General features: G+C 37.4%; 1 protein-coding gene across 23 annotated transcripts in view; it reads right to left on the minus strand.

Annotated features, from left to right (window-relative positions):
* Positions 1 to 20,498, minus strand: part of COL6A3 (collagen type VI alpha 3 chain) — a 151,456-nt gene that overhangs the window by 54,669 nt on the left and 76,289 nt on the right. For all 23 annotated transcript variants that reach the window (XM_087885859.1, XM_087885845.1, XM_087885855.1 and 20 more), the window contains 11 exons: positions 13,509 to 14,111; positions 11,949 to 12,295; positions 11,109 to 11,187; positions 7,544 to 7,689; positions 5,771 to 5,863; positions 4,371 to 4,424; positions 2,905 to 2,976; positions 2,271 to 2,297; positions 2,091 to 2,135; positions 1,913 to 1,966; positions 1,477 to 1,539 (listed from right to left, as the gene is read on the minus strand). In XM_087885859.1, the coding sequence (XP_087741985.1) occupies positions 1,477 to 1,539; positions 1,913 to 1,966; positions 2,091 to 2,135; positions 2,271 to 2,297; positions 2,905 to 2,976; positions 4,371 to 4,424; positions 5,771 to 5,863; positions 7,544 to 7,689; positions 11,109 to 11,187; positions 11,949 to 12,295; positions 13,509 to 14,111 (1,583 nt within the window). The remainder of the gene's footprint in view (positions 1 to 1,476; positions 1,540 to 1,912; positions 1,967 to 2,090; positions 2,136 to 2,270; positions 2,298 to 2,904; positions 2,977 to 4,370; positions 4,425 to 5,770; positions 5,864 to 7,543; positions 7,690 to 11,108; positions 11,188 to 11,948; positions 12,296 to 13,508; positions 14,112 to 20,498) is intronic.

A 20,498-nucleotide genomic window follows, 5' to 3' on the forward strand; every position in this document is an offset into this window, starting at 1 on the left:
GGGCTTTCTTCATCTCTCAAACTTTTCTAAGTGCATGGGTGCATATTTAGGACACTAGACTACAGGAAGAGAAATCCTTACTTAGAAATAGACCTTGATACACAGACCTTGTTCACATTACTGAATGCTTTGACCTTGTTTGATAACTTCTTCAGCTAACTAACATATTTACATTGGGAAATAGACATGGAAAGATAACTTTAATCATTCCCTGGGCCTCTTGGAAAGATTCTAGCTTGCTTGGGTTTACAAAGCAGAATAATTTTGGGTTTAAATCTTTTATGGCCCAAAATTGCACTGACGAAAATTTTGTCTTACCCGTGGAATTTGGGGTACTGGTTGCTTGTATTCTATCCTGCACATAATTTAATATTTGCATGAAATGGAAAAAAAACTTCATTAAGAATGGATGAGAATTCTCATTGATTCAGATTATTTTTAGAAGAATTTAAGCAGAAACAAATGTCTTTACGATCTAGATTTTAGTCCATGTATTGTGATGCTGAATTGGGATTGTTGCCTCTCTTTTCTGATTATTTTTTCCTGTTTAACTGCTAGATGACAGTTATGTAATGAATCTCTCCTGGCAGCTTTGATAAGCAACCAAAATTCACAGATCTCTTAATAAATTAGAAAGAAGAAACTGAGAATTAAAAACATGAATGTGAAAGGGTGAAGATGCACAGGTTATAACTCAAGATATGGTCAGAGGACCACAGGTGAAGTTTCAATTAAACTGATTTATTACAATTCATGCCTATGCCTAGGAATCTAGTCAATTAAGGATAAGGGTAAACAGAATTCAAGAGTGATTGGACTTAGTCCATTTGTGGCTATGTAGAGATTCTAGGCTGATTCTGTTTTTACTCCACCTCCAGGTTCTACTACTCCTTTCCCTCTGGATATTGCCTCACTCATGACATTGTATTCTCCCAACTATTTCCAGCTCAGAGCAGATACAAGTTTAGAAATCAATAGCATGCACCTTTGCAGATGCTTCATCTTGCCCAACTTCCCATTACAGGGATTGGTCTTTACTAAACAGCCAATAGATTCTGAAATAGAGGAGACTGAGAAAAAAATAGAACTGGACTGGTAGCATAGTTCTGAAAACAATTTCCTAGCCTCAGCATGTGCTTTGAAGTGTCCTGTACTGCTCTCCTGACCTCTGATTTTACACCCTTTTACCTCATAGACCTCAAGATTTCAATAAGAGTAAAGTAATTGTTGCAAGTGTCAAGCCTACCCATTCTGATAGTTAACATCTTAAATCTGCTACAATTTTAAATCTTTTTTAAATTAGTTATTACTAAAAGATTTTACATATATAATAAGTACATTTAAAAATATAGTAAATATGAAAGAGAAAGGAAAGAAAAAAAGATATAAAGAAAAAAATCTCTCTCCCTTTTTTTCTTTGTTCCTGGAATTAGAAGTCTAAAGTATAGACATCTCAGTATCTTTCAACATATTTACCGGATTGCCTCGAAGTCCATGGTCACCTGGGTCTCCTATTTCTCCTTTGCTTCCTCTGCCACCCTATGAAGAAATAATTTCCGTAATATCAAACCTTTGCCCATAACAATGGAATCCTGTAATTAATGTGACTTTCACCTTGCCCTGGCTGATATTTCTAGCAAGAGAATAACCAGAGAAAGGATACTAGACCAGGCATCTCCATTTTTTTCCCCAGTGAATGGCCTATTCAGAGATACAACTGGGCTACATTTTATCTCTGATTAGTCTCTCCAGTTAGGACTTTATTGAAGAAAACAAAAATATCTGAGACCTTTGCTGATTTCCCAAAAGTCTCTTGTAGCTCTATAACAAGCAATACATTATTTGGTTGTTTGGAGTTTTTTCTTTTCAATTTTGAAGTTTTGGAATAATAATTAAAAAAAAATACACTTACCTGTCTACCAGGGCTCCCCCTCTCCCCAGGAACACCTGGAAAGCCTCTCTCTCCCTGGCAAAAGCAACCAAATTAATTGTATTTATTAATCAAAGTGTGTTACTGAAATGAGTTCTAACCAGAAAGAAATGTTATTTCATGTTCTTTATTAGTCCAAAAAGTAACTCAAATGACTCACCTCTTCTCCGTCTATTCCATCAAGCCCATTTTCCCCTAATTCGCCCTACAGAATCAAAGAAAGTAATTAATTATTATAATCTCAAAAAAGAAATACTGAGGTGAAATTGACAATGAGAAAAGTATAAGACAAGGAAATGTATATTCTTTTTTCTTCCGTTATATTGAAATTGTTAAGTACCTTTTCTCCTGGGAATCCACGGCCCCCCTACAAAAAAGAAAGAATTGTCATTTATCTATTAAAATTTTATTCAATTTCTCAAAACCTACAGCTACAGAGGAAAATGAGCAGTCAAAAAATATTCAGATAATCATCACAATTAGAATTATTTCCATTTTTCTATAAAATTAAGGAAAAGTTGGAATGGCCTCAAAATAAATAGAAGACAAAAATAAATAGAAAACAAAAAACAGCAAAAAAGATTGTTTCTCAATGAGTAAGAAAGTCTCAATTTATCTGTAAAGACCACAGTTTGATGCATACACTTTATTTTTTAAAAAAAATCCACTGAAATCTCACTGCCTGTTTAGGGAAGGTGTGTAGGCTATGATTGGTTAAGGTAAATTCAATAAATATATTCTGTTTCTAACTTCTGGAAACTTTCTTTTCTTACTCTCCTTTTCTTCTCAGAGCTTGCCTTCAACCACCAGTTCCCCACCCCACCCCCAAAAGTATTTGGACAATACTATTGAGTAATTTTCTATCAAATGCTATAATGTGGAAGTAGTGAACTAGTATAAATTGGATTGGTGTCTATTGAGAAGTCTATACAGTATGTGTTCTTCTTCTGTAAAGCCCAATTCTCTTCCTTTACCTTCATTCCCCTTTCACCTGGGCAGCCTTGGAAACCTTGGGTTCCATTTATCCCGGGGGGTCCACGTTCACCCTTGGACAAAAAAGAAAGAAGTATGAGAGTCAGCAAACATATTTCTGAGTGATGGCAGTTAAAGAAAATGGGCACATGAATACTAGAAAGGAAAGGAGATGTCAAATTCTGCAACAAGAATATTACATCGGATATTATTCGAATATGGAACATTTCTATCATGCTACATTCAGACAATCCTGTCAACTAAAAGTATATAGTTTTTATAATGCAAAACAGGTGATCAGTCCAAAGATCATAATTGATCCAGGGCCATTGGGATCCAGTTAACTTGCAATAAGCAAGGTCATAGGGTCTAACTTTCTTTCATGGAGGCAAATTTTCTTTTATATCCTTCATCCAAACACATGCACATGTGCCTGCTCAAAATTCAATCAAACTCCAGCATGGCAATGAGACATATAAAATGCAATACTAGAATAATGGACTTCATTCCAAAGCTTGTCTCAAGCAAAGATGTGACTCCAACCTCAATAGCAATGCTCTCAGAAATGTTTCCCAGCTAGCAATAAGCTTTAGAAAGACTTCTGTGTGCACAAATTGAAAATTTAAAGCCGGATTACAGTGACGATTTTTGATACACAGTTCTGAGAGGACATTTAGTGCTCCTCCTAACATCGACACAATCACAATCTGCCCAACACATGCCTCAAAAAATCCTCACTAAGAGGCTCCCTAGTCCTTGATTACATAGAGCAGGATGGAGGGAGTGCAGAAGTTTACCCATACCCAATTCCTCTTTGTTCTTTTCTTTTTTAGTGAAGTACCTTGCACTCTAGATGCAAAAGAATAGGATTATTGCCTCCTTAGTTATCTCCACTTGATTTCCATAAGAGAGAAGTTTTTTAGCTTAACATTAGCCTTTCAGCATTGGATAGTAGTGTTACAATGTTTTATATGACACCCTAATGCCCTGCTGTTTGTCCATGTTAAGAAACTGTGTAAATAGAGACATGTCTCTTAATGGCATATTTAATCTGGATGTGTATCTATATGTGTCTGTATGTCTGTCTTTGTGTGTGTGTGTGTGTGTATCTCTATACTGTATATATATTGGCAATACATGATTCCAGATTCACATGGAATATAAACGGCATGTGAAAACTCTAGATAAGGTTTGGATCTTTTGTTATTGTGCATAGCAGGTAAGAAAAGATAGCCTGTGTTTTAATCTATATATAGTATGGAAGAAAAAATCAAAATGTTGCTAATATTCTGCTCATCATGAACCAAAGACTGTTGCAGCACTAAAGTTGTGGTACCATATTCCTTCCTTCCTCCTCCTCCTCCGCCTCCATCCCTCCATCCATCTTCACAGCAAAAGTATTGCTGGTTTTCTTTTGTTTCCTTGCTACTGCAAGTAGAAGTTCAGCTGTTAAGAAACATTTACTCACCAGTCCACCTTCATCTCCTGGATAACCTCTATAGCCATTTTCCCCTGGAATTCCCTTTAAAACACAGAGAACATATTTATACATAAACTTGAGATGAATATCCTATATTTAATCTTTAAGCCCAATTCTGCCTTTTTACAAAGAAAATATAGTAAGTCATTGCAATAAATATCTGAATATGATCTCAAAAAAGCTTGAGATTATACATAGACAGTGTGTGTGTGTGTGTGTGTGTGTGTGTGTGTGTGTGTGTGTGTGTGTGTGCATGCGGGGGGGGGAGGAGGAGGACGGGACAGGGGGCGTGTATTCTTCCAGGTTAGGAGTCACAGCCCCAAACACTCCTATCACCACTGAGACCACTTTGGCCTTTACTTTCCACATCCTCTCCAGTTCCTCCTTCAGGCCCTGAAACATCTTCAGTTTCTCATACTATTTCTTTCTGATGTTGCTGTCACTTGGCACTGCTACATCTATTACTGCCACTGTCTTCTGCTCCTTGTCTACTACCATAATGGCTGGTTGATTGCCTAGTACCTGTCTGTCCATCTGGATCTGGAAGTCCCACAGGATCTTAGCCCTGTTATGCTCCATGACCTTCTGTGGAATATCTTATCTGGGTTTGGGCCCATACATTGTGCAGATGTAAAATACAGCAACATGGTTGTGCCATTTAGTGTATGCTGTTCCTGCCTGCATCTTACATCCTGCCAGTATGATATTGGACTGTTTCTGGGGTCCCTCTGCATAGTCTGCACCTTGGATCCTGTCTAATATGGTAGACCCGTGCTTCGAAACACCTGATGCTTCAAGCCTTTTTCTTATGCTGCTATGATCAGTGCCTCGGTGCTATCTTTTAAATTTAACCCTTTCCAGCCACAGGTATGATTTTCTAATTTTATATATATTGAGAGCATTCGTGTTATCTCACTCATTTAAAATTATATCTCTAATGCACAGATCAATATATAATTTGTTTATAGAGTTTCACCTACATAGCAAAGCCAACTATAGAGTTGCATTCTATTATTTAAATCTTTCATGAAGTACTGTCAAGCACAGGTAAAATGTGATACTGAGTATCAAAACTAACTCTAGAAACTCCAAATTCTGAACCAAAAGCTTTTGTTAAACAAGGTGCTGAAATGAAATTCATATCAATTTTAACACTAGAAATTTAAGTACATAAAATGGACATCATAGATAAAAACATGCTTTCTAGATAAGACATCATGAGTACAATATAGAGATCACTATACAAGAACTGCTGGGATCCAGAGAATCACTGCAAGTGAGTTCAAAACCTTGGGCATCTTTTGTATTTCTCCTTGGAATAGATCCACCTCATTCCCATACTATAGATGCCTTATTATAAACTGTAAAACCCATGTTAAACATCTCACCTTTGGTCCAACTGTGCCTGGAAATCCTCTGTCTCCCCGTTGTCCAGAACATTTGCATGGGACTCCACAACATGATCTTTCTGCAATATTGTCCTGAATAAAACAGACTACTAATTAAGTAAAAAATAGATCATTAAAATGCACATATGTGCACTTGATGTTGTCCACAGTTACATTTGTGCAATATTGAGCTTTAACTGAAATGATACCTTGGAGAATGAAAAAAGTACTGAAAACAAGGAGGAGAAACATTATTAATATAGTAATTGATCAGATGTTGAAAAACTAATACATTTCTCAAAGACAACAGTGCTAAAACAGGCTGAAAGATAAATATATGAGCCAATTAAGGACTCCTCCACAAAGGAGGAGTGGAGTGGGCAGGGCAGGAGATCAAGAAGAGATGTTTTCTAGTTTTTCTGGTTATAAAGGAGACTGGGGAATGGGTGGCAGTAGTTGTACTTTCATACTTGGAAGATTCTGTCAATGTAACTTTATAATAAAGTAGAATTTGCTCATCAGGCTGTGACACTTCTCTAGTTTACCGCAAATGGCCAATACCAATCTTTCAAGAATGGATACACCCTAATCTAGAATACATTGTGTGGGAAGATTGAGGGGAAAGTCAGGAATCCAAGAAACCTTAAACCAGTGGTGGATTGCTCCCGGTTCTGTCCGGTTCTTGCAAACTGGTAGTAAAAGCAGCGGGAGGCTCCGCCCACCTGCCCATACATCATAATGGATGATCTGCGCATGAGCAGAAGCACGTGTGAGCGAAGCAAGCATATGTGTGCGCTCCCATTGCAAACCGGTAGTAAAGGTAAGTAGAACCCACCCCTGCCTTAAACCCCTGGAATATTTAGTGGGGCTGTGCACACTTCTGCTTGGAAGGGTCAAAGATCTTGCAGAGAACATGGAGATGCCAAGTAACTCCAAAGAATGCTTTCACTTTCAAATCTGAAATACTATGCAACCTTAGTATATAGTTAGATAAGTTGCAATCATGCTAACAAAACTATATCACAGAGCGCTCTTGCAGCATGAAAGATGGGAAATTGACATACAAATCAGAAAACTGCTGGTTCATATTTTACCCCTACCACAGTCTCATCAGGCAGCCTTTAGCAAGCTTCTCTCTTAACTTTAATATCCCTTTTCCTCAACTGTATTATAGAGTTAACAACAGTGATGTACTATACTGATTTGTAAGAATATACAAAATGTCTCAGTTTTAATATGGGTCTAATTCAGGAATTTAGCAGACATTAGTCTGCTGTATAGTAACCTTCAAATTAGCTTTATTGATTGATCCATCTGGGATACTGATTTGGCACAGCAGTTTCCCAGTTCAATAACTCTGGACAAGGGATGAAATTTTCATCATAATTCATTTAAGGACAGCAGCCACAAATAGCCTTTGCAATGCCCAGAAAGATGTGACAGGCCAGCAGAGACTGTTTAAACAGTATCTGGGTGGTAATCGATCAGGCCATTCACTAATATAGAAAATGTTATATGAGAAGAACAAATAACATGGCTTACATAAACCCCTTCCTCTTTGAGGGCAACTGCTTTGAAATTTTTTGTTTTCCATCTCTGAAACTTCACAGAAGTTACATTTTTATGGACAAAATGTACATTATGTATCATAAAAAAACCATGGTTACATATCTTCAAAAATGCAATATTGTTACATAATAGGTACTTTCAAATATATATCCATTAACATTTTTTAATGTCATTAAGAATAAAGTATAGACTTCAGTTATTTACCAATTGTTCTGTCACTTCAAAATCTAAATCCAGCTGATTCACTTGGAGAGGCCTATTATAAGTAAAGCCACGTCCAAATTCCAGTTTCATTGCTTCTTCAAAATTAGATACTCGGTCCAACCCAACAAGAATAAGAGCCTTGACACCTAGAGAACATGGGGGGGGGGGATCCATCTTGAATAATTGTTCATAATCCCTGAAGGATAATGTTTATCCTATAGAATTCTATCCTGTTATCTATCTGAGAAAGGATTAAATAAGCTGGTTCTATTTAGCTTCTCTTTCCCCCTCAATTTCTCAATCTTAAATTTGTTTTATTCTATAATCTCCAAAAGGCCACCCTTTTAAAGCAGTCAACATTATTCTCTTAATGTATGCTTTTTAAAAAAGTAACTGAGTCTGTATTACAGGTAGTCCTTGACTTACAACCATTTTTAATGACTGTTCAAAGTTACTAGAAACTTACAGTCATTGCAGCATTGTCCCAGGCTCATGTGATCAACTTTTGCGACCTTCTGACAAACAAAATCAATGGGAAATCCAATTCACTTAACAACATGTTATCAAATTAATAACTGCAGTGATTCACTTAACAACTGTGGTAAGAAAGACTTTATTGCGAAGGTTGTTGAGAGCGTGGTGGCACATCAGCTCCCGTAGGCCCTGGATGAAACATTATATCTGGACCCGTGCCAGTCGGGTTTCAAGCCCGGGTATAGCACGGAGACGGCATTGGTTGCACTGGTGGATGATCTCTGGAGGGCTTGGGACAAGAGATATTCCTCTGTCCTGGTTCTATTAGATCTCTCAGCAGCTTTTGATACCATCGACCATGGTATCCTACTGCGACGCCTTGAGGGGTTGGGAGTGGGAGGCACTGTTCTATAGTGGTTCTCCTCCTACCTCTCCGGGCGTTTGCAAGCGGTGTTGGCAGGGGGACAGAGGTCTGCCTCGAGGCCCCTCACTTGTGGGGTCCCTCAGGGGTCAGTCCTCTCTCCCCTTCTGTTCAACATCTATATGAAGCCACTGGGGGAGATCATCCATGGTTTTGGGGTGGGGTATCATCAGTATGCTGATGATACCCAACTTTTTATATCCATCCCAAATCAGCCCAGTGATGCCCTCAACATGATGTCCCAGTGCCTGGAAGTGGTGTGGCTCTGGATGGGGAGGAACAGGCTGCCAAGTCGGAGTGGCTGTGGATACCGGCAACTTGGTTCCAAGGGAATATTCCATTGCTGGTTATAGGGGGTGAGGTGTTGCCCCCTGTTGATAGGGCATGCAACTTAGGCGTCCTCCTGGATTCATGGCTGACTGTGGAAGATCATGTTACGACCGTGACCAGGGGAGTATTTGCCCAGATTTGTCTGGACCTGGATGCCTTACGCACAGTCACTCATGCGCTTGTCACCTCCCGGATCGACTACTGCAATGCTCTCTACATGGGGCTGCCCCTGAAGACCACTCAGAGGCTTCAGCTGGTGCAGAATGCAGCCGCGTGGGTAGTGATGGGAGTGTCCTGACACTCTCATGTTACACCTCTCCTGCAGGACCTGCATTGGCTACCAGTTGCCCTCCGGGTGAGATTCAAGGTGCTAGTAATCACCTATAAAGCCCTACATGGCTTAGGCCTGGGGTATTTGGTGGACCATCTGCGGCCAGTGACAGCTCCCCATCGCCCAGTGCATTCCCACAGGGAGGGCCTCCTTGGGGTGCCATCGGCCAGACAATGTCGGCTGGCGACCCCTAGGGAGCGGCCTTCTCTGTGGGCGCACCTACCCTGTGGAATCAGCTCCCCCTGGGGCTCCGGGTGGCCCCTGACCTTCGCTCTTTCCGCTGTGGCCTTAAAACATGGCTATTTCGCCTGGCCCGCTTGGACTGAAGGAGTTTTAGAGGGGATTTTAATGGTTTTTATAGTTTTATTGGGGGTTTTTTTTAAAAAAAATTGAACTTTGTGTGTTTTATTGTTGTGAGCCGCCCTGAGTCCTTTCGGAGATAGGGCGGCATATAAGTCCAAATAAATAAATAAATAAATAAATAAATAAATAAATAAATAAATAAATAAATAAATAAGAAAGGTTGTAAAATGGGGGGAAATTCAATTAACAACTGCCTTGGTTAGCAATGGAAATTTTGAGCTCAATTGTGGTTGTAAGTCAAGGACTACCTATATATGTATTTTGACAAATATTTTCTCCATTGTTAGATTGTACATCTGTGTATCCATGTACATCTTTTCCTAATACATTCATATTTATCCATTGTTTTTATTGAAGAAACACATAAAATTTAGATTAGCCTGTAAGAATTAATAGATTTTGGAAAAAGATTTTTTTAAAAATGTGCACTCACAACAATGTCTGGGTCTTTTGAAAATAAAGCATTTTACTCAATACTTCCTGAGATTACTATGTGACTCTATGTGACCATATGCTTATTCCAATGAAACTTAGTGGAAGAAGTCCCTACTCTTCTAGCCAAAGCTTCTTAAGAGTTAAAATAAGAATTCCATCCAACTTGTGAATTTCAAAATATGCAAACCTCTCTCCAGCTACATGCACTCCCTATTTTATCCACCCATACCCCAAAAGAAGGAATGCCCTAGCTGAGTTTTGTTATTGCTATATTCATTCCATTATGGACCCACTGTAAAAATATTTGTTTAAGAGTACTACAGTTTAGGTAAACTGCACTACACATTAAAATGCACATCTTCATCTTTAACCTATATTAAGCCTTTGAATGAAGCCACAGACAAATATGGTGCCATTAATATATAGATAATGGCAGCCAATATTACATTTTGATTCAAATGTTTATTTCCAAGATTTGTCCTGTTTTGAAAAGAAACTGCACCAAATTACTAGTGCAATCTCAAATATTCCTAAAATGTAAAACAGTTTAGGAGTACATTCTTCTTGCTTCTATCTTCAGGAACAGTTTCCCATCTTACTCAACCATAGCAATGATCTTGGAGGTCTTTATAAATTGAGCATTTGATAGTATCAGGGATACCGCTTTTATATAGCAACATTCCATTATTCTGTACTTTTCTTTCACAGTCTGAGCCTACTTCTTAGAACATCTTGGATTGAAAACCTAGTTCAGCAACAACAGCATTTGCTTGCCAAAAGAACAAGTAATTGAATAACCCCCCACCCACCCCATTCTTTATGCAGAAAGAAGAAATTTTGCAATGGTTTGGGGCTTCTTCAAGTGAGAAAAGAATGGAACATTCATTTTAAACTATCAAGAATGTTTTAACAATGAAATTATATCTTGTGGACATGTTAGTGATAAAACAACTGCAAAAGAAAAAAAATTACTTAGTTCTGTCAATGTTTATGAACATGGAAGGCTCTGGCCTTAATATTTCAATGAAAGGATAAAAAGCTAAAGAGTCATGTTGTATTAATGGTTGTAAACACTGGACATATGCTTTAGGGTTATTCTATATTCATTTATCTACAAGACTTGATCAGTGTGAGTATATGTATGTAGTCTCAGAAATCCCAACTAAAGGAATTTTTATGTCAGTATGAAAATAAAGCTTTACAAAACATACCTTCTTTCTTTAGATTCGCTGATGCAGCTGCCAATGGTCCCATAGCACCATCAATACCATCAGTTAGGTGAATCACCACCTATTGAAAAAGAGCTTCATGTTAATAAAGATAAGTTGTGAAGCGCTCCTCAGTGAAAACATCAGCCAGTCACCGAGTTGATATCCAGGAATGGCCTGAGGCTCAGGACTCTTAGAAGTAGGCAATTAACACTTATACACTGCTGACACAATTACTTTTTGCAAGGCAACACACTAAGACCAGTTCTTTAAATACACTTGCTGCAAATTATTATACAGTATATTCTTTCATACACCCTCCTCTCTTCTTCTGTGATTCCAGTAGATCAGTTCAGCTGGTTAATTTGACTGGTCTAGCCCTGCAGGTATAGACTCCTAAAAGTCACATACCATATAAGCACTTAAGCAACAAGCACTTAGACTTATATACCGCTTCATAGTGCTTTACAGCCTTCTCTAAGTGGTTTACAGAGTCAGCCTATTGCCCCCAACAATCTGGGTCCTCATTTTATCCATCTCGGAAGGATGTAAGACTGAGTCAACCTTGAGCCTGGTGAGATTTGATCTGCCAAACTGCTGGCAGCTAGTGATCAGCAGAAGTAGCCTGCAATACTGCATTCTAACCACTGCGCTACCACAGCTCATTTGCATCAGTGTAGCCTAGATACTCACAACGATTTGTTTTACTTTCATTATTCCAGCAGGATATACATGTACACCACACAGCAATCACCGGGGCGGTGGGGAGGGTTCCGTAGAATAATCTTTTGATGCAGCAAACAAATTTTGTTTTCCAAAAATGAAAATGGAGTCAACATTTACCTTTGTACTTCCAGTAGGAGCTGTTTTAAATTTATTCTGGTAAGACTTGAGGGTGTCTGCTGTGAGCACATATGGTCCATCATTTCGCAAGGCTTGGAACTTTTCAAACAACTCCGGCTGATACTCTGAGAAATCAAAGGCTTCTACAATTCCAGAGGGAGTCTGTGCCAGAAGTGCTACACGCACTGTGGGTGCCTGATTGGGAGTGCAGCTAATTTTCTGCATTTGACTGATCCTGTTCAGAATATCTTCAACTGTTGATTCCAGCATTCTTTGTACACTGAATATGTTTTGCCCTTGTACAGTATCTGAGACATCAAATCCAAGTATAACATCCAGATTGCAATCTAGAATAGAAAAAATGGCAACCCTAACATACATAAAGTAAAGGGAAAGTGGCATGGTAGCTAGAGAACCAATTGTTAAATTGTACTGTGTAAAAAATATATATAAAAGTGATTTCTGGATTTCTAGTCAAGAATAACTGCTCTGTTTGCACTGTTCATTAATACCTTACTTGATTCAATATCCAAAACATCACACTATGATCAGCTTTCTATGAAAAACCAGACAGTCTGACCATTTTGAGTTATTTTTTCCCAAACTTGTATTAACACAGAACTTTGAGTGTTAATAAATAGCTACACTTAAGACTGGACTATATAACATACAGGTAGTCCTTGACTTACAACAATTTGTTTAGTGAATGTTGGAAGTTACAATGGCACTGAAAAAAGTTGTTTATGGCTGTTTTCATATTTACAACCATTGCAGCATCCCCATGGTCACGTGATCAGAATTTGGTGCTTGGCAACTGGCACGTATTTATGACAGTTGCAGTGTCCTGAGGTCATGTGATTGCCTTTTGTGACCTTCTGACAAGCAAAGACAATGAAGAAGCCACATTTACTTAACAACCGTTATTAACTTAATAACTGCAGTGATTCACTTAACAACTGCAGCAATAAAGATTGTAAAATGGCATAAAACTTACTTAACTTGTCTTGCTTGGCAACATAAATTTTGGACTCAATTGTGATCATAAGTCAAGGACCAAGAAGAAGGGTCTTCTCTGTGTTGGTTCCCTCGCTGTGGAACATCATCTCATAGAGAGAAGATTGCCCCCCATTTTGACATTCTTTCACAAGGCCCTGAAGATCTAGTTTTCACAACAAGCCTGGGAAATCAGAGTGGGATGGATCCCATCAAATCACTTTTTGATTGACTAATTGTTGTCACCAGATGGTGGTTATTGCTTTTTATTTTTTTTATATTGGTTTTTATCTTTCTAAGCTACCTGGAGTCAGTGAGAATGAGTTGGGTGGCCATCTAAATTTTCTTAAATACAAATAAGTAAAAATAAAAATACTACCTATACTTGCTATTATGAAATTGAATATTAAAATAAGAGAAACAAAAGCAAAAGATTGCTGCATATATAAATTACGGTACAGAATTGTATAAATCTCTAAATGTAAAATAAAGCAAAAAAAAAAAACCCACCAAAAAAAACCCCACAACAACCAACCAGAAACACAAATTGAATAAGATTTTCTTTACCTCTGGAGACTTCCACCACACCACGACATAATTGTTCTCTCATGACATCATTCAGAGTCACCAGAACAGCCTCATTGAGCTCTGAGAGGACCTGGGGAGTTGCAGCCCTAAAAGCTGTTGTGCTGTCACTGGAGAGCTTCGTAATTTCATTCAGGTCAATGTTTTTCACACCAACTGCAAAGACCTTGACACCCGACTGAGACAGCCCTAAGACTGCTGCCTCCCCATCGTCTTCTGGCTTGCCTGCTGTTACAATGACAGCAATCTGAGGGACATTCTGGTCTTTCCTGCTGCCAGCCTCCTTCACAAAATGTTTTGCTTGGATATGCTTGACACCTGCTCCTGTATTGGCAATTCTGCCTCCTTTGTAGGCTATCTTCTTCACTGCTTCTAAGATATGCTCTTTGTCAGAGAAATCCTTCAGAAAGAATTCATCACTCACATCAGAGTTGTATTGTACTAAACCAACTTGAATCGAATCGCCTTCATCATAAATAGCATCAATTAAGTCATGTATAAATTCAACAACATTGGGGAAATTGTCTCTCCCAAAATTGATAGAGCTATCCAGCAAGAAGACAATATCACCTTGTTTTTTATCAACTAAAAGATTTAAAAGAAAAAACCAGGTATTAGTTCATTTTAAGGCATTTTGCTTTAATCAGTATTACTAAAAATGTGCATGATTTCTGTATTCACAGAATTCATCAAATATAACTATAGTCATTGTTATTGAGAGCAATCATAATGTATTTTCTGAATAAGCACTTTCACAATGAATAGCACTTTTCCTCACTCTCAGCTTTTGGTGAATAAGCTAAAACTGCATTTCAAGGGACCAATTCTCTGCACTACCAGGAGAAAAGAACATAGCAATCTCCTATCATGCAAAATTTTCTTGAATCCCATTTTTAAAACATTATGTCAAGATGATCAAGTACATAAATTAAGTCCAGAGAAAGTAATATGCTACAGCAATTCAGGATCAGGCAGAGAAAAGGAAAAGAGCAATTTAGAGAAACATCTCTTGCCCCACTTAAAATAGACCAGGTAATTTACAAACAGGCTGGTAGACTGGTGCAATAAAAATAACCTGGTTTTGAATGTTAACAAAACAAAGGAGATCATTGTTAATTTTAAAAAGAGCCAGCATAGTCATACTCTATTTTGTATCAAGGCTGCAGCTTTAGAGATGGTCAATAGTATTAAGTATCTGGGGGTGCAGATAACTAACAATCTGACTTGGTCTCTTCATACGTTATCTTTAGTGAAGCGTGTAAATCAACATTTCCATTTCCTGTGTCAGATGAGGAGAGCATTACTTGGACTTCAGTAAGGCATTTGATAAAGTAGACTACAACCTATTACTTGATAAGATAGAAAAATGTGGGTTAGACAGCATCACCACCAAATGGATTCATAACTGGCTGACCAACCGCACTCAATGTGTAGTCCTCAATGGAACTACATCTACATGGAGGGAAGTATGCCATGGGGTACCCCAAGGCTCTGTTTTAAGCCCTGCACTCTTCAACATCTTCATCAATGATTTGGACAAGGGTGTATGTGGTTATATGCAAAATGGTTATCTTTTGAAAGCTGAATGTATCATTTTAATGTATGTTGATTAGTGTACATTTAAAGTGACAATAAACTTTCTATTCTATTCTATTCTATTCTATTCTATTCTATTCTATTCCATTCCATTCCATTCCATTCCATTCCATTCTGTTCTATTCTATATAAAGGATAAATTTTCCAAATTTTCAGATCTAGAATCCACATTCCATTTAAGGCAATAGATCAAATCCAGTTCTGAGGAAGTAAGCCTAGGAGTGACTTGCTATCCATAGATGGTACAGAAAGAAGAAGGAAGTAAAGTAGAGTGGAAAGGATTTGCGATTGTGGGGAAAGAGTTATTTTCTTTCCATTCTTATCCAGTGGAATGGCTGTCTGTTGTTGCATTATTAATAAATAAATGAAAGTTTTCATTTTAATAATTTTGCCTTCTGAAAAATTCCTTCCTTAAAAACTATTGCATCTATCTTAATTAAATAAACAGTCCAGTCCACCTTCCTAAGTACTGTACATGGATTTCAATTTCTGCAGACAAAACTGAAATATAACACGAGATGAAATTGGTGTATAGCCAAGGTGCAGATCCCCATTTGCTTGGCTCATCATCAGTGCAGGTCACCAACCTCTTTCTAACTGCAGGAACACGTGATGTTGTCCTCCTCCCTTCCTAGCCCATTGCAGATTTAGCCCTACCTATGTTTTCTAAATACAATTCAAAGCTATTTATTTCCCCAAGCAAAGCAGTCTTAAGATCCCCAGAGCATATGGTCTCTGGCACTTCATTCTATTCTAGTACCAAGGCCCCTCCCCTCGAATGACTGGTCATTGGCCTAGGCAGCCATTTCAGCTTGAATTGCAGCACTGAATATGTTCTCCACCTTTTTCCTATAATCTTTTTTTTCTTTTTCTTTTTTTTTTATTGAAAAGTTTTATGAAAAATACAAACATTTTCACCCCCCCCACCCTTCCCCCCTCAACCCCCCTCCCCTTCCCACCCTCCCTTCCCCTCCCTCCCCCCACCCCCCTCCCTAGACTTCCCAGAACGAGCACAGGGTATAGCATTCACAAACCAAGAACTAAAATGTGCTAACAAATTATTACATTTCATATTCTCCCTAGGTCCTTAACTCCTTATAACTCAAAAAAAACAAACATAAACTACTTAATATTATTTCATTCATAAGCTATATGAATCTTCTTATTCGGATACTTCTTCTGTATGTAATCAATCCATTTTCTCCATTCCGATATATATCTCTCATTTGAATGGTCTTTAAGGTATGATGAAATTTTTGCCATTTCCGCCAAATGCACAACTTTTAATGTCCATTCCTCAATAGTAGGTGGATCTTCCTTCTTCCAGTACTGTGCCACCAGTAATCTGGCAGCTGTTATTAAGTTCAAAACCAGCTTAGTCTCTATTACAGTACAATCCGTAACTATTCCCAACAGAAAAAACTGTGGTGTAAATTTAATTTTTTTCTTCAAAATATTTTGAATAATCCACCATATTTTTATCCAAAAAGCCTTAATCTTTTTACATGTCCACCATATATGAAAATATGTAGCATCTTCACACTCACATCGCCAACACTTGGGTTGTAAATTTGGATACATACAAGCTAGTTTTTTTGGGTCTAAATGCCATCTATAAAACATTTTGTAAAAATTCTCCCTTAAATTTTGTGCTTGTGTAAATCTTACATTTCTAACCCATATCTTTTCCCATGTTTCCATCATTATTGGTTCACCTACATTTTGTGCCCATTTTATCATACAACCCTTGACTAAGTCTGTTTCTGAATCTATTTCCAATAATGCATTGTACAACCTTTTTATGTGCATTTGACCTTCATCTCTTATTTGCTTTATCAAATTCTCATCCTGCTGCAAAATACCAATTTTTTGATCTTCTCTCCATCTAGCCAGCAGCTGTCCATATTGAAACCAAGTCTTAATAGTCCCTTCTTCTTTTAATTGTTCCATGGATTTTAACTGTAGTCTGACTCCTTCCTTATAAAGGAGTTCCTTATATGTAATCTTATCTTGCTTTTGCTCTAAATTTATGTTCTCTATCGCGTGTCTGGGTACTGTCCATATTGGTAACCTATCATTTAGTTTATATTTATACTTTTTCCAGACACGCAATAGAGCATTTCTTAATATATGACTTTTAAAAGTCTTATCTACTTTCTTATCATACACTAAGTAAGCATGCCAGCCATACGCCAAACCATATCCTTCAATATTCAATATCTTTTCCTCCGTTAAGTTTATCCAATCTGTGATTGCTGAGAGGGCAGCAGCTTCATAATACAATCTTAAATTGGGCGTCTTAAGACCACCTCTTTCTCTAGTATCTTGCAATATCTTTTGTTTGACTCGTGGTTTCTTCCCTGCCCACACAAACTTATTTATGCCCTTCTGCCATTCCTTCAAATTCTCATCTTTTTTAAGTATTGGTATCATTTGAAAAAGAAATAGAAATTTTGGTAAAATATTCATTTTTACAGCAGCTATCCTTCCCAGCAAAGACAGTTGTAGTTTTTTCCAGTTGTCCAACTCTTTCTGTATTTTGTGCCATAATGATTCATAGTTATACTGATATAATTTCGTATTTGCGGTCATAATATAGACCCCCAGATATTTAACCTTCTTAACTACTTCAAATCCTGTTAACCTTTCTATCTCTTCTTTTTGGCTCCTAACCATATTTTTAGCTATTATTTTTGTTTTAGCTGCATTTATTTTAAAACCAGATACTTGTCCGTATAAGCAGGTTATATCCATCAAGGCTGTAATCGATTGTACCGGTTGGGTTAAGGTAACAACCAGGTCATCCGCAAATGCTCGTACCTTGTATTCATGCTGTTTAATTTTAATTCCCTTAATTGTATTCATCTCGCGTATCTTGTTTAATAACATTTCCAGCGTCAAAATGAACAATAACGGGGACAAGGGACAGCCTTGCCTTGTTCCTTTTTCTATATTAAAAACATCTGTTAAACCACCATTAACTATTATTTGCGCTGTTTGTTTTTGATATATTGCCTTAATAGATTGTACAAATTGTTCTCCAAATTGCATCCTTTCTATTAGTTTAAGTAAAAATTGCCAATTCAATCTATCAAAGGCTTTCTCAGCATCCAAGAACACAAGCACTGCGGGGACCTGGTTGTTCCTTCCCAAATACTCTAATAAGTTAACAATTTGCCTTACATTACCCTTCATTTGTCTACCATTTATAAAACCAGTTTGATCATGGTGAATCATTTGCTGCATGACTGTCATTAATCTATTTGCCAAAATTTTTGCAAATATCTTATAGTCTGTATTTAATAATGAAATTGGCCTATAATTTTTAGGATCTGTATCGTCATGCCCTTCTTTTGGGATCAACGAAATAAATGCTGTCTTCCAAGTTGGAGGTACCTCTCCTCCCTGTTGTATATTGTTAAATAATTCTTTCAGCGGTTCTATCATTTCCTCCTGTAGGGTTTTATAGTAAATAGCCGTCAAACCGTCCGTCCCAGGAGCTTTACCCACTTTCAACTGCTTAATTGCTAACGCAATTTCCTCAGAAGTTATCGATTGATTTAAACTATCCCTCTGCTCATTTGAAATTGTATAAATATTCTCTTTCTGCAAATATCTATCTATATCTATATCTTTAATTTTGTCACCAGTATACAGAATAAAACTCTAAAAAAGATTTTTTAATCAATTGTTGCTCATAAACCTCTTTACCCTTATATTTTATTCTCTCTATTGTCCTTGATTTTTGCTTTTTCCATAACAAATATGCTAACCACCTGCCTGGTTTGTTGGCATTGTAAAAAGTATTATGTTTTGCATATCTTAAATTAGTTGCCACTTGATCTGCTATTAACATATTAAATTGACCTTTCAATAAATTGATTGCCTCTTTAATTTTCTTATCTGTTGGATTAGCTACTAAAGCCCGTTCCTGTTTACTAATCTCATCTTCTAATTCTTTTCTTTTTGTCCCCTGTTTCTTTCTATATTTATTATTCAAATATATCAAAATTCCTCGCATATATGCCTTACTTGCATCCCATACCATTTCCATCGATGTGCCCTTTTGCATATTCATAACAAAAAATTCTTTCATAAATTTTTTACACTCTTTTACATTTTCTTCATACCTAAACAAATTATCATTTAACCTCCAGGACCTCCTAGGCCCTTTCTCATACTCCAATTCCAGCCAAACTGGACTATGGTCTGTCAATGTTCTTGAGCAAATCTTCGTATTTTTCACCCTGGATAAAAGATCGCTAGTAATTAATATAAAATCAATCCTTGAAAAGGATTGATGTCTATCTGAAAAAAAAGTAAAATCTTTTTCTTCCAGGTTTCTTTCACGCCAGATATCACTCAACTCCCAGTCATCCATCATTTCCCAAAACGCTTTGGGCAATTTTGCTCTTGTTGACACATTTTGTTTAGGTCCCATCTTGTCTTTTTTAACATCCAAAACACCATTCCAGTCGCCTAACAGGATACAAGTTTTATATGCCCAGTGTGTCAATTTTGAATGTAGTAAATTATAAAAGTTTTCTTGTTGTTGATTCGGGGCATAAACTCCGATTACAAGTATTTTTTCTCCTTTTACTAAAAGTTCTATCGCTAAAAATCTGCCTTGATCGTCTGCTTCAATTAATTTAGCAACTAAGTCTCTTTTCAAATATATAACTATACCATTTTTCTTTTCTGGTGCTGCTGCTACGTAAGATGTACCAAGTCTTGCATTAATCAGATACTTTTGATCTTGTATTCTTATATGAGTCTCTTGTAAACAAATTACTTCATTCTTAAATTGCTTAAGATAGTGAAATATTTTTCTTCTTTTCTGTGGAGAATTCAAGCCATTAACGTTCCAAGTCAAAAATCTAGTTCCCATCTCTGGGCCTTTGGAGCCTCTGAAGCAAGTCCTGATGCTCTGATCTCATTTGAGTTTTAGGTCTTGCTCCCCCCACTGCTCCTGTTCTAGTAGTATCTTGAATCATTTCTTGAGTTGCCATCTGGGATTGTTGCTGTCTTAATTCTTCCTTGAGTCTAGCTGTCACCGATCTGGTCTGTCTTTGATCCTTTGGTAACTGTGAGAAATCAATCAGCGCCAACTCTTGAGTAGCCATTTGAATTTGTATTTCTTCTTGATCAGCCAAAGCTCCCCCCTGAACTACTGTCAGGAGCTCTTCTGTCTCAGCTTCCATTACTTCTTTCTTTCTTTTGCCTTCTGGTGATTTAGTTGATTTGGGTGTGCCAGCCTTTAATACATTAGTATGAAAATCTCTTGCTTTCCAAATTGTGTTAAGCCGATATCTCTCTCCTGAATAAGTCACCACTAGTCCAGTTGGCACCTCCCATCTGTACTGTATCTGACGTTTT

This window comes from Pantherophis guttatus, chromosome 1 (genome assembly GCF_059756535.1).
Source record: "Pantherophis guttatus breed Tessera chromosome 1, ASM5975653v1, whole genome shotgun sequence".
NCBI lineage: Eukaryota > Metazoa > Chordata > Lepidosauria > Squamata > Colubridae > Pantherophis > Pantherophis guttatus.